The 14,570-nt window shown below is 40.5% G+C and overlaps 1 protein-coding gene across 5 annotated transcripts in view; it reads right to left on the bottom strand.

Annotated features, from left to right (window-relative positions):
• PHLDB2 (pleckstrin homology like domain family B member 2) overlaps positions 1-14,570 on the bottom strand; it is a 126,419-nt gene that overhangs the window by 8,978 nt on the left and 102,871 nt on the right. For 4 of the 5 annotated variants that reach the window (XM_005237456.3, XM_055802113.1, XM_055802112.1 and 1 more), the window contains 6 exons: positions 14,132-14,275; positions 12,285-12,425; positions 11,578-11,677; positions 3,983-4,190; positions 623-713; positions 29-175 (listed from right to left, as the gene is read on the bottom strand). In XM_005237456.3, the coding sequence (XP_005237513.2) occupies positions 29-175; positions 623-713; positions 3,983-4,190; positions 11,578-11,677; positions 12,285-12,425; positions 14,132-14,275 (831 nt within the window). The remainder of the gene's footprint in view (positions 1-28; positions 176-622; positions 714-3,982; positions 4,191-11,577; positions 11,678-12,284; positions 12,426-14,131; positions 14,276-14,570) is intronic. The other variant, XM_055802116.1, reaches the window with a different exon arrangement.

The raw sequence follows: 14,570 nt of genomic DNA, 5'->3' as shown, positions 1-14,570 counted from the left end.
AAAAACATTTCACGTCAACATATCTCACCTGTGCTCTTTGTTTCTCACGTATTTTGACTTCCTTTTCAATTAATTTTTGCCTCTGGCTAGTTTCTTCTTCCAATCTTTTCTCCAGTTGCTCTCTGCGGCGCTTCTCTTCTTCCAGAGCTCGTTTTTTAGCTTCCATCTCCCGTTCCTAAATACCACAGCACATGCAGAACTTCAATTATATGTGAAACTATAGTTGGTAATGTCATTTCTAAGCTAGTATTAAATCCCTTTTTGCCTCTTAAGCAGTCAGAAATATGTATCCAGCAAAGGGGACCGAGAATTGGAATCAGAATTGCAAACACTACTGCTCTACAACTAAAGAAGGTTCTTCCTAAGCAGCTCTCCCAGCAGGTGTAGGAGCAATGCTGACCTAGCTGCTGGTGGCAATTTGCTACCAGCTCACCCAGAGACAGCAGCTACTGCCTACGGGTCAAAGATACAGTGTGAGGGTGAAACCAGACTAAACTAAGGGGGCAGAGGTAATTTTTTAAGTGTCTACTAGGTGTAAACTATTTAGGGTCCAGTGTTGTGTTTGGGAGGGTATTACCTAACTAACAAGCCCACTCAATTTTACTCATAAAATTATGCTCACCCTGGTCTCGAGCAGCCTAGTCTTTTCAGCATGTGCTTGTTTCAGAAGTCTCTCCATCTCTTCTATTCTTGCAACATTTGAAGTGCTAGCACTGCACAAAAAAGGTCAAGAGTTATTTAAAAGAATATTTAGTATTTAAAGACATATTTTACAGTCCAACGTTAGACAGCTTAAGAATGGAGTTGATACTGTTCTATCCAATTCAGTACACCAGGCACTAACAAAAAATGATGGATGAAGTATATGGTACACCCCCATGGTACGCATTCCCCATGCATACTTAGGAAAAAATCCAGACTCAAGCGCCTAATAATGCATCTCATCAGCTCCCTGTGATCTGTCATCTTCTCCCAGATAACAAACGATGGATGGAGGTGGTCACCATGTCCCAACAACACGCCATGGACCCTCAGAGCTGGCATTAGCAGCCATCTGAATATACCAGTGTTTCTGGCTGTAGACTGTCTCTAGTTTGTGTCGCACTGAGCTCACCATCAAAAAATGCTCGAAAAAAATAAGGAGGACTAAAAGATATGCATAAAGGCCATTCAGTGACGGTGTCAGGAAGGATCTACTATTTCAAGTAACCAGCATGCCAAAGAAACAAGGGTAGTCACAAAGAGCGCTAGCTCCTGGCCCAGCACAACGCAGCTATCACCTCTGCCTGTCCTTTTTTCTGTTGTTCCTTTTCTCCAATACAATGTCTTTGTCACATCTCAATTTAACAGCCATTTCAACTGTGGCATTTCCACGGCATGCTCTCCATTTTATTCTTCATCTTATGCTGTTCGAGAAAAACAGCTGGCGTTAAATATTACTGCATTACCATTACTAAGGCCATTAGACTAAAGCACAACACGAGGAAACAGAATGGATTCAGCTGTTTAGGGCAGAGAGAAACTTGACTTGGGATTGCACTGAAAACGCTACCTGACCACTCAAGTGGACGTGGGTGTCAAGCAGCAGATTTGTTCGTGCTACTTAACAGCATACAGACCAGTGTGAAGGGACACGGGTAGAATGGAAGTAGGCCAGATATGAGTCATGGACAAGGAAAAGAAAAAAAGTAAGAACAACATCCTTTACTTTCTGAGCATACCTCTAACGCTCATGCCTGTAAGATGAGTGGGTTTGTCAGAAGTGTGACAGTCTTCAGAAGACATTTCTCTGATACTGGGGATATGTTTCATGACAGGATACAAGACAATATAAAAATAACATATGTCATTTAACCCGAGCTTGCAGAAAAGGTATAATCCATCTGGAATTTGTTTGAGCTCTAAAAGCTTACTGGCTCTGAAAAAAATGAGGCCACTGACTTAGATGCCCAAGTCTAGTTTGACCAAAGTTTGTTTGCTGGGCCAAAAGAATGTACATCAAATAACTTCAATAAAAGCAACGGGGCCATAAATTAAGTCATTTGAGCAACCTGGAAGACATTTAATTGCAGTAGGTTTTCCCACATTAAACTGGTTAACACTTCAGCTTAGTTAAATTATTTCATCCTTCATTTGCTTATCCTTCTCCCAGAAATTAATGCACAGCAGGAGATCACAATCTCTGAAACCTCAGCCATGAAAAATAAGTTGGTAATGAACCTTGGAGCAGCTACTGTTTGGTGAATTGATGAATGACTACAGCAGTTCAGTCTCTTCTGTACTTTGAGCACAGACAGATTTTATGCATTTCCAGCAAAGAAAAGTCTCTCTCACCTTATAAGAGGTAAAATATATATTTTAAATATGTCAGAACAAAGCATCATAAAATGTTTTCCTTTCAAGTCTGATATGGCTAGAAAAGATTCTCAAACATCTAAATCAACATGAATTGGTTTTGCCTAAGGAAAGTTTTATCAAGGAAAGTTAACTGCCTATCTTCCAAGTTTTATCAACAAGATCAGTCGACACTTTTCTTCCCTCACTAAAGTTTGCCTTGTGAGAAACTGAAAGAGGTGTTGAAATGGGTCCTTTTCTGGTTTTTAGATTGGTTTGGGGTTTTTGTGTGTGGGTTGTGTTTTTTTTTTTTTTCTTCCAGCATTGGCTGGAAGCTACAGAAGAGCCAGAGGGAGGCAGAAGGGCAAACAGCATCAGTGAAATTCAACAGCTGTCCTGGGCTGAAGACTCCACTTACTGGATAGCCCCAAGGTAGCTCAGACACTTGCCATCTTCCTCCAAAATGATCAGAGCAGCACGCCAAAGAGAAACAGATTTCATACCACTGCAATGTTAGATCACTGCACAGATAAAGTTAATTCACAGCCTGATACCAGCTATCAGAAACTTGCCAACCATGCATGTATTTAAAACAGAAATCCCCCAAAACCTGAGCCCTAATGTTTTTACTTCAAAAAAAAAAACAAAACTCAACCAACCAAAGGGAAAAAAAAACAACACAACACCCAAACAAAAACCAGCAAAAAAACCAGTCAGCAGAATGAGTGCCACTGGTATTTTCTGAAACCCCTAACACTGCAGTGATAACGGCTACAAGAGACAAATCAGTGGGTTGATACCCTGTTACAGGAATCAGATGCTTAATAAAGCACGACATGCTAGCCAAAAAAGCTGTCCTTGTGTTCACAAGGGATTCTTAATGCTGTGACAACGTTGTACTTAATTATCAGCCTCCACTTACGCTTGTGAAACTGCTGGGGCAGGGCTGCAAGGAGAAATGAAAGCGCTATCATTAAAACCAGGCTGTTGGAAGAAAATTGTTCGCACATGATTTTGAGCCTCTGCTGGACTTTTAACACAGATCACCGACGTTCCTTTTATCTGAGGAGTGGTGCATGAGCTGACAGCCTCTGAGGATGAGGAAAACATCTGAGGGCTCAAAGCCCTTCGGTGTCATCTCTCTATTTTTACTGACCCAGAACAGGGAGAGGAAAAAAAGACTGCCAGAGGAACCCGAAGTGTTTCAACATAAGGCTCCAGTAAGTTAACACGCTGGACTTGCGGAGCAAGTGTACTTCATTGCTGGCAGATGTCTTCTGAGACATTTCCTATCACAGGAAATTCCTTCCCCAGAGTGACCAGGGAAGGAAGCTCAGGTATTACCCACTCTGAAAAGAGCATCGACGATGCATCATCATTTCAGTTCAGGACTGACACCGATTTCTCTGTGGCCTTCAAGCATTACCACTCAGCCTCTCCGTATTTTTGTTTTCCATTTTTAAATAAACAGGCGAGACGATAGTTAAACCTGATCCCAAAGGGCTACACAAATATGCCTGTCTAATGATTTCAGATTTTTCTTAACCAGTTAGCAGCACCCATATTACCATAGCATCAACACGTACATATTCTCTTTTTTCATCATAACCCTGTGACCATTACTACATCAAAAAGAAAGATGACTTACCTGGAAATGTTATCTGGTGAGCATGCCGATATGCTTGTCTCCATACTGTCAGAACTGTCTAAGCTTAATGTATCAAAGGCGTGGTCCTTGTAACTGCGGTCTGGGTAATGGAAACTATTCAGATACACATTTGATTCGGACGCTGTTCTGCTGTAGAACTCAGGGGACTTCTGCCTTTGGTTTTCACAGATACGCTGATGGTTATACCCTACAGAGTACAGAGGAAACATTTGTTTTACACAGAACTTTTGTGACCCAAACATAACCTGTTAGCAGCACCAGCATGTTGAACACCACCACAGTCTTAACTGTGCTGTGACCAAGGTACTGCAATGTTATGGTTAATTTCACATGTTAATCATAACTGAAATGAAACCTTTAAATACTTGGTTTACCTTTGGCGGACACAAATAAATGCTGAACAGTATGGCTGATTTTTCAATATATATTCTTGTACGTGTATATATACTTAAATATATAAAAATTTAATTTGAATTAGTGAAATTTACATTTGAAAATGAAAATTAAGCCTAATCTGGAAAGTAATACAGCTAAACTCAGGGATCTAGAAAAACTAATAGTGATTAAAGAGAAAAAAAAAAAAAGGTCCTGATATTTGATGGTCTTGAGTACTTGTTTGGTTGATGTTGCTGAATGTGTATTTAATACACATTAAGGAACTTTGCTTTCTGGTAACTGCAAGTTGGGCTTTTAGTTTCAGCTGAAATTACACAGGCTACTTGTTGCATCATCAAAGTTACTAGTGTAGAGGTACTTTGCTGGAGCTCTGAAGCTGCAGTTCGCCCTACATGATTGAAACAGACCCCTACAGTGCAATTACTGTAAAGAAAAATATGGTTGATGCAACATTTAAGGTCTTCACGCTGTTATTTTTCCACAAAATTATCCTTTCTGAAAGGTCATCCTTGAACACAGGGAACGTTGTTTGGCTACGTCTCCTTTAAAAATATTTCTTCAGAATTATTTTTATTTCATGTCTCCATTGCTCTTTATCAATAATGCAGCAGTATTTACACAGGCTTCCAGAGGTTGTTGAGCTTGCCTGATGAAGAGGAGAGTATAATGACAGTTGTCGTTTCAGCTGCTGAAGTTATTTTACAGCGCCCTTTTACGGTTTGTTTAATCTATGTGATTACAAATGCAAGTGGCCTGCTCGTCCTTTCCTTCAATGAATGCGAGAAGCGAGACCTTCTTACAGTGCTGATACTCACTGGCGTTTACAATACTCTCTCTGCACATTCCTGACCCAAAATCTGAGCTGGTGGCAGAGCTGGGAGATTAGGAAGGGCTGTTAGACTACACAGAAACCTCCCATCCATACGGGAAGGCAGCCACAGACATCCCGCACATTTAAGGTAAACAGACATAGGAAAAATGCAGACAACCGGACAAATTGCTGCAAAGTCAAGATAAAAAATTTTTACTAGACACCATTAAGACACTGATGTTAGGGGAAACATGCTTAAAGTGGGAATATCTTCCTGCCTTATTCTTATCATCTAGCTGCACATACGAGGTTACTGCCTGGTACTTTGTGCCATGCTGGAGTGGGGAGAGTCCCAGTTCAGGGAGCCAACAACCACAGCTCTACCTTGGAAAGGCCAGAATATTCTCCAAAAGGTATCTGAAAAGCATGACTGTAGCAGAATAAATAAAGCCTATTATTAAGGTAATCATGCCCTACAAGCATTTCCAAGGTACATATGTTTCCTCCTCCCACCTCGCTTCCCTCTGTACTATACAAAGGTTTCTGGTAGACAATTAAAGCTGGTTTCCAAGGAACTAATAGGACTTTAATTGCCATTTGAAAGAACACTAAGTTTCAATAAAAGTTCAATTCCACCGATTAGTAAATGAGACAAAAGGGACACAAATCCACCCCGGCAGTCACAGGTAATAGCGTCACACAACACAGGTGTTACTGATTCACATGTGCGGTTTGGTTTATTCCCGTTGCTATGGCAAATGCTGCTGTTACTGCGGATAAGCAATTACCTTTCATACTCGAACCTTTGGAATGACTAATTGCTCCTGTGAAATCGTTATCAATTATTCATTATGGAAAGAGAGAGAAAAAAAACAAACAAAAAAAAGCAAATTACTGAAAGAACTTTATTTAAATGCATGTTTTTCTATTGAGCCCCTGGCAAACACCTTGCCTGCTCAGAAGTCTCAACTCCACCTCTTATATTTCACTGAAAAATCAACTCATCTAAAAGGCACAGAGAAACACAGCAATATTACAAATACTCTCCTAAAGGAAAGTCAACGTTCCATGAAAATAAAGAACCCATTTTCACCTAAAGCATATTATGCATATGCATGCATATGCATGATGCATAATCATGCAAACGTAACTAAACACTGCAAGAAATACACATCCGTTAGATGGCAAAATGAGACGCACTCACATGAACAGAGCAGAACTCGACATTCTCTTGTTCTCCTCATGCCATAAGCAACAGGCAGTTCAAAGCTCAGGATCAGCTGCATCCCGACACGGAGCAGCCTCGCCACCAGCCCCACGGACACTGCGCAGGCACAATCTGTTGCTTAGGAATTTTTAGCTGCTCAGGTGCCTATTTACAGAACATGCACTTAAAAAAATCGGACTCCTTGTAAGACCCAGCACTCCACTACAAGTTTCCCACAAGCCAAGACTTGTATCAGCCAAGTCTAAGCTGATACAAAAGCTAAAATGTTTCTTGTTGCGTTGCTTGCATTTTCTGTAGTAAAACAGTTGTTAACAGCCATACTGTTGAGTAAAATATTGCAAATATCCATAAAGCCGTATCATTAAAAAGATATCTCTATATATATTCCAAAGGAGTTATTGCAGAATCAGAAAAACCAGATATACCACCACAAGATTATGGTGAGGTCAGAACTATAGCTGAAAGCTGTTACTGAAAGCGGCACTGTCAAGTATGTTAAAAAAACCCTCAGTATTTCAGATCACAGTATGTTTTGGGGTTGTTTTTTGTTGTTGTTGTTGTGTTGTTTTTTTGGTTTTTTTTCCCCCCTTCCCAAAGATCGACATTAACATGACAAGAGACACTTTTTGTATGGAAACATGCCAAGGTAGGAAGCCCACATCTGTCTACCTTGTCATTGTCACCCACAGATCTGCAAAAATTTCTGTATTTTCTGTTCTACTTGTGCGGCTATAAGCAAAGAAGCAAAAAATTAGGCCTGCACAAAGCTGTAGCTCTGCAGATATTAGCATTAATCAGAAGTTTTGTTGTGACAGGTTATTTGACAGCGTGAAAAAAAGAATTTTTGAAGTGCTATCATTATTTAGCAATTATTTAAAATTTGTCCAAGATTTTGGGAAATACTTGACAGTGCTGATGCAACCGGTACATTTGCCAGAACATGACAGTGATAGATACAGCCAGGTAAAGGGATGTTTTCATACCTTTTCTGGCTTTTCCTGAGTTTGATAAGAGAAAGAATATAAAAAATAAAGAAAAAATAAAGCAAACTGCTTTGAAAAGCTTATCATTTGTACATATATATACACCTTGTCTTCAGTATATTGTTTTTTCTGTAGATCTTAGAAAGAATACAAATAATCATCTTGCTGGTACCCAACTTCTCTGTCCCAACAGTTTGCTCTCAGTGCTGTGTCTGGTCCTACATCTTAAGCATTCCCTCTTCCCTTCTGGATTCCATCCTGCTCTCACAGGGACTGAGCTGACAACCCCCCGCTCCTTGCTCCTGCCTCTCCTTGTGCAGGTTTTTGGTCCCCAGCACCCCACCGGGAGGTTCTGGGGTGCAGTTTCACATCTCTAGACTGTGCCAAATAGCAGCTTCTTCATTCTTTTGGGTTTTTTGCACATGGTTTGCTTGCAAAGGCATGTGCACGGGAGGTGAATTTATACAGTCCTTCAAAAAGACTTCATGAACGGCTGCTAAGAAATAGCTTTTTTCATTAATGATTTATATCGAAGACGCATCCTCTTAAACATTTTATAAGTTGTTCTTAACTCAGGCTATGCTTACTGACTGACTGTTTATTTCAAGAACAATTCTTGAACTACATGACTGACTAAACACAGTTTTGGTAATCCTGGAATAAAGACTGTTTAGTACTTCAAAATCTACGAAAATTTTCCTACTGAATCCAGACATTACTTGCTCCTGCACAAAAAAAATGAGATTGAAATCCATGTTCAAACTCAAGTGCCTGTTCTTCATTTCCTGACTGAATCTTCAACTTTTTCATCTCAAATTTTTACATTTACCTTCTTGGACTGCAAGAAGAAAAGCTGGAAAAAGCTTATTAGAGAAAACTCATTTTAGACCATTAGTAGTTTAGTGATAATTGTCAGGTATTATCTTTAAACTACGTGAGCTGCCACTTCCTCCAGGCACCACTGAACGTACTTGTTCTCACATCTATACATACACGCTGAAACATCTGGTCTGGAAGTTTGCTCAATGTTTTTAAGCCCTAATGAACGCAGCAAGCTACTAATACCGCTTCAGGAGCGCATCATCCTTTTTGCGTAGCAGTCTGTGGGACAGTGCATGACAGCCAGCGCTCCGAAGTGCGTAGATGAAGTGACGTTTATCATGTGAGACCCTAGCTTGCCACTGAGCTGGGCTACATCCAGCATCACCGCGCTTGGTGCAGGTGTATGTAAACCCCAGACCCCCGAACCATTTGCAATACATCACCTCGAACACAGAAAACTGGTGGAGTGAAAAACCTGCCAAGTGGGAAAAGAAATGCAAGGAAAGCAAGCAGTGGCTCAGTACACTTGACAAGTCCAGAACACTTTTTATCTATACATCACCTATTTTAAGTGAACAACTAATTTTTGGAGCAGGAAATGAAGCAAGAGCATATTTTTCAGTATAAGCCATTATCTATACATTTGCAGAGTTCCACTCCTTTGGTAGAAAATCTTACCTCTCCAAAATACTCGCTTAGGTCCAAGAAGGTAAACCTGATCTACCTCAAGAATGTTTTTTGTAAGAAATAAGTGTATTTATTATATAATAAACATTTATCACAGAGCGATGGAAAAAAAGATCATCCCCAAGGATGTCCACTGACATGACATATGCCTTGGTTTTGGCTTGGTTCTCAATGATGTACTTAAAGATGCCTGCTGAAATCAGTCTTAGTTACACAGACTGAAGCCCCACTGATTTTAGTGGAAGTCACATAAGGTTTCAGAATTTTAATTGACAATAGTATTCCATTTCACTTGTACTGGGTGGTACGTTTAAATACTACGTCATGTTCAAAACATTTCCCAAATCTCACTGTCCCACAGAAACGAACTTTCTTTACTCATGACTTTGAAGAAAAGCTTGGGTTTCCTCCGCGTGCTGCATGGGGGTAGGAGGTGCTAGGGGAAACCAGAAATCACACCGAGTGGAACTCGGTCCCTTCCCTGCTCATATGACGACATTCACTAAGGCTGCGGCTATAAGGCTGAATGAAAGGTGCCTGAAGCCTGTTGCTCTGGCCCTTCTGTAGAGCTGGATAGAAATACCCCAGGATCTGACTCTAGCCACCTGACTCGGATGTCTCCATCCTTGCAGAGTTCTGCAGTGCAGCGCAGAAAGAGCCCTTGACAAATTTTTGTAGTGTTGACAAGACAAAGGAGCATTCCCCAACCTAGGAACACGACACTTCAGAGCAAGAGAAAGCAGTTATACTCCTGAAGCTCCTCCAACAGCCATAAATTCAGGGAGCTTCACGTCAGACAACCCTTCGTTAACTACTAGGAGAGGCAGTCAAGCCACAAACAATCCCTGCATTCCTGTATCCTTTGTGGTTTGACTCTGTCTCCTACTGTGCAAATCCTGTGACGGTTCAAGCAAAGCACCTGTCAGCAGCATTATTTCCCTTCGGCAGAGCTGATGCTTCAGAAAAGGACATGTAGAACCGTCCTCTTTCCCAGTAGAAATTAATCCCTTAAGACTCTCTTCGTAAGTTAGCATTTCCATTCAAACCAGCTCTTTCAAACAATAACGGTCAACTCGCACGGCAGGCAGTATAGCACACGATTCCTCGTGACATATGACAAGTGCTGTGCCAAATGCCTTAATGAATACATCTCTCTCACACTCTCCTACCTCTCTTCTTCGTCAGGCCACTGTTCAGTTTTGGTTTGTGAGCTTTCTTTCTTTCTCACCCTTAGGACAAGAAATCTGACACTACTCTTAAAATGATCTTCGTTGCATGGTGAGAAAAAAAATAAGTGTTAAAACTGGTTGATTTATTTTTAAAACTCTTATCTTTGCCTGTGTTAGGTTTGGTAACACTTTGTAATTGTGCTTTAGGTCACACACAAATTCCCTTTTGCAACCATTTTGCAGAAATATTTCTAATTTTAAACACTTGACCTCTTGTCAAAGTTTAGTCAAAACATCCTTAACTGATTTTCAAGCTGAAACAAAGTGTTTTCTGCACAACGGCACAAGGCCTGAACGTACTCGCAAGCCACTCCGCCCTTGCACACGCACTACATCCAAGCAGCTTTCCAAGCCGAGCACGAAGTTCCTTTTGTATCGCATCTGAAATACTTCAAGGTAAGTTAGCCAGACATGGCAGGCTTGTGGAAGGCTCGCCGCAGATCTGAGGCTCAAAACCAACAAATCCCAACAGGATCAGCTTTATAAAGCAAATGTAGTAAGTCACGATCCCTCCTCAGCGAGCTCTGTCTTTGTGTTGAGCCACCTCGGTGCGTGTGGCTGACCTCAGCCGCCCTCTCTGACCTTTCCCAGCTGGAAGCGCTGGAAGTCCCAGGGCAGCAGGATGGAGCCCACCTCAGCTCGGGCTTAGCGCAGCCCTGCGGAAGGGCCTCTGGCACTTCTACTGATAACAATGATGCAGATGCTGGAAAGCAAATAAACTGACAGATGGCACTGAAGAGCAACTCCATCTGAAGACAGGACACATGAATAATGCATCTCGATAAAGCAGAAATTATGTGTATGGACTCAAGCTGACAAACAACAGACACCGAATCCCATAGCCTACAACACCACGTTTCAAAGATGTAACTTTCTTTTGCATCCAGAATTGCCGTGTCCCTATTACAAAAATGCAGCTATCTAGCCACGATAGAACACACCTTTCCTATTTTGTAGCCCAAATATTTAAAACCACTTAAAATACCGCAGCTACAGATTCTCAAAAGGTATCTTTGTCCAGGCAAAAACATATGCCCATGAAAAACAGTTTTTAAGATTACAACATGAAAAGATTTTAAAAAGGAATAAAAAAAGAAAGCAATGCATAATATATTGCCCCAAAATCACTCACAGAAATTACCCAGTTAACCCAGTGTGTATTTTTTAATATGCTTTTCTTGTTTACTGGATTATATTTGGTGACCACATGCTTCAAAACTACATGTGCACCTACCTCATAAACTTAATATCTTATTTTGCCAGCACCTGAAAATTACATTTAAAGCTTGCTTTTTTCACCAAGAAGGGAACTTTTATTTTACAGCCCTGTTGATTACAGCAACACTGGTTTCAGGCTTAGTTCCTGCAAAACTGAACACTGACTTTGACCAGAAATGAACCAAATAAAAAAGTCTTACCTTTGTGCATTCTTCTTGACTCCGACTCTTTGGTCATGGTTGCCAGGCAGTGAGGAAGTACGCTGCCACAGCTGTTGCTCTGTCCTAATGGTAAGTGCCCCTGCGGAAATTTTGTAAATACATGCTTAAAACTACGCTTCAAGACGGTTTTTTGTATCAGCGACTAACGGTAAAATAAACTCGCTTCGTCATGGGTATTAGCATCACGTCAGATCAGTCAGCCATGGCTGTTTCTGTTGTGTGCAGCCTCTGTTAGGCCAAGATGTTCTCAAAGTAGTACCTCCACCCCCCTGCTGTTTGCTGATGTACCACATCACCAACAGAGTTATTTTCACTTCATACACAACCTTATCCTTACCATTTAGAGGTCTTAGGTAGGAAGGAAACCAACCTGTTGTGTCTCTAGAACCGATTTAAACTAGCTTGAAAATAAAGTCCTTGAAAGAATAATCGTGCATTTATGATTCATGTACTACAGCCCAGCATTTCCAGAGGTCAGAATAAAGGCTGGAAGTGCAGAGGGCTTCACAGATATATAGATATATATATTCCCATATGTCAATAAACCTGAAGTCCTTTCACAGCCAATTTCAGATCTGAATTCGCGGGATTACACATAGCTGACAGTGCTACCCATCCTCACCTCTAACATCATACAGGTTTTTGTATAGACACTGGAAAGCTGTTAGTAACATGCAACTACGTACTTTAGATGCGACACTTCGCCCAAGCGTAGAGCTGTTGAAGTGCGGTGATACAGATGGAGTCGTTTTCTTGCGAGGTAAAGTATCGCTCATGTACATGCATTCCCTGTGCTGCTTCTTGCGCTCTTCCAGATTTCTGAAATGCTTCAAATGTAATTTGTTACAGTTTTGACAAAATGAATTGACCTACTTGGTCAGTTATGCTCTACATGGCATATACTGCAGGTGGTAAGCTGGGAACTTCACTGGAAAGAACGAAATCTAAAATACAGAGTACCTCCTGCTTCCCAGTGCTTTCAAGGATTTCTACAAAGATCACATTAAAATCATGCTGATTAAGAAAGCACCTTAAATGCATGTGCACATTTTGTGTACATGTCCTTGTACCTTGTATTTTTTTTATAAAACTCTAGTCTGGCGTAAAAGTGGAACCCAATTACAAAGGAAAGCATTTATTTACAAGTTACTGTAATGAATTGGTGGCTTAAAACCAATACAGCTTTTGAGAGGCATTGTTCAAATGTATATGCAAAATTCATTTAGGATTTCAAATGTAGCCACTTTATCGCTGCAAATCTTCTAGCAGTTACAAAGGCTCCTAAGTATTAGTATTTGCCTCTGGACTGTTTATATGAGGAGAAATTTGGTTCAGTAACATTCAATAAATACATTGTGTTGCTTTTTAAGTAGCAGTGCCTTTAAGTGCAACTTTCTGCCAGCACAATCAACTTATGATCTATCCTATCACTCTAAAAACTTCACACACAGATCAACTTCATGGCCACCATAACAAAACCAACCAACCAAAATAATCCCAACTGATCAGCTTTGAATCTGTTACCTGTTGTTGTCTGCGGTGTTTCTTAGCTGGCAGAGGTGGAGGTGTATCAGTTAAAGGAATAGGATCTACATGAGTAGCCATGACCTCAGGCCAATGGACTGATGGAAGTTGAGCAATAGAGCGAGGAGAAAGAGAGTGAGGAAACACAAATCCAGAACAGAGAGGTGATCTTAGCTTTATAGAAAAAAGAGAAATTACACACAGAGTTTTCTTTTTGGAATTGCTCAAAAGATATGGCACATACAAGCTGCAGTTTTAGCACTGTGTTTGTTGGAGCATTTAGCAGGAAAGGAGACGTGTTGTATTGCAACTCTCAAGGCATATAGAACTACCAGAAGCAGCACAGAAACACCAAATTCTAAACCAGTTGCTGCCTTATTGCAACACAAAGGCATTACATTCATAAAGTTATTACATTCCTTTAAAAGGGGATTTATTCAAAACTTGCTATGGTCACCACCAAAGGTAAAAAACATCACAAACAATGAGAAAAAGAGAGAATAAGCTAGAAGACAGACTGGACAGACTCCGTGGAATAGCTAAGATAAGTAGAAGATACCCATCTCCCACAAATAATCAAGACACATTTCTACCACTTCACAGGAAAAAAACCCAAAAGAGCAGCTACAGAACACATGAAATGAACACCTAAGCACCACTGATCAAGTCATCATTAATCATGTCCGCAGACCCTTCACCAAAGGTGCATTACACTGCAGTGTTTAACAGGCAAAGATTATCACTAATTGCTGCTTGGGTCATAAGCATTCGGGTTTTTTAGCCTTCAAAGTCCCACCTACATCATCAAAGACACTTTACAGCTGGAGCCATCCTCCAGCTCTACTATTAAACTGTTACCTGACTCAGTAACTGGCAGGCAGCAGCTTGCCTTAGGGTCCATTTGTTACAGGTTGAATTATGAAAAGAAAAAAAACAATGATAAAAAAAAAAAAAAAAGGCAGCCATGAAAAGAACAGTGCAAACAAAGGGAAATGTCTCTCAAACAAACCTCTTTATTTTGTGGCTGGCTCGTCAGCACAGCCGTGGTAGGCTCAGTGGCAACTGCTTCAGCATCTGTGGGGGGCTGAGTGGAAGGGGATATATTCGTGGAATTGCCATACAGCTCACTAATTTCACTTACACTGATATAGCCCTAAAAGGAGGAATTCAGAGTTAAAAGGAGCAAAAGCCAAAAGACGTGCAAGAGTATTAATGTATCCAGTACGATGAAAGTTAGTTTAGAGTGATACAGCCAAATATGTTATCATTGAAATACTTCATCATAAATAAAATTATCATCAAGCTTTTTCAAATATTGAATATTTGGATTCCGAAAATTTTCTTCGTTTGTTTAATCAAAAAGCAAATGTACATTAAGTGACCAAAAGACTTTACTAAAATGTAAATACCCTTTAGAAATTATGTGGTGCTTGCTCGGGAAAGCAGAT

Source organism: Falco peregrinus, chromosome 4, assembly GCF_023634155.1.
Source record: "Falco peregrinus isolate bFalPer1 chromosome 4, bFalPer1.pri, whole genome shotgun sequence".
In the NCBI taxonomy this organism is placed as follows: Eukaryota; Metazoa; Chordata; class Aves; order Falconiformes; family Falconidae; genus Falco; species Falco peregrinus.
The sequence above is the reverse complement of the archived record's forward strand: the minus strand, read 5'-3'. Positions and strand labels throughout refer to the sequence as shown.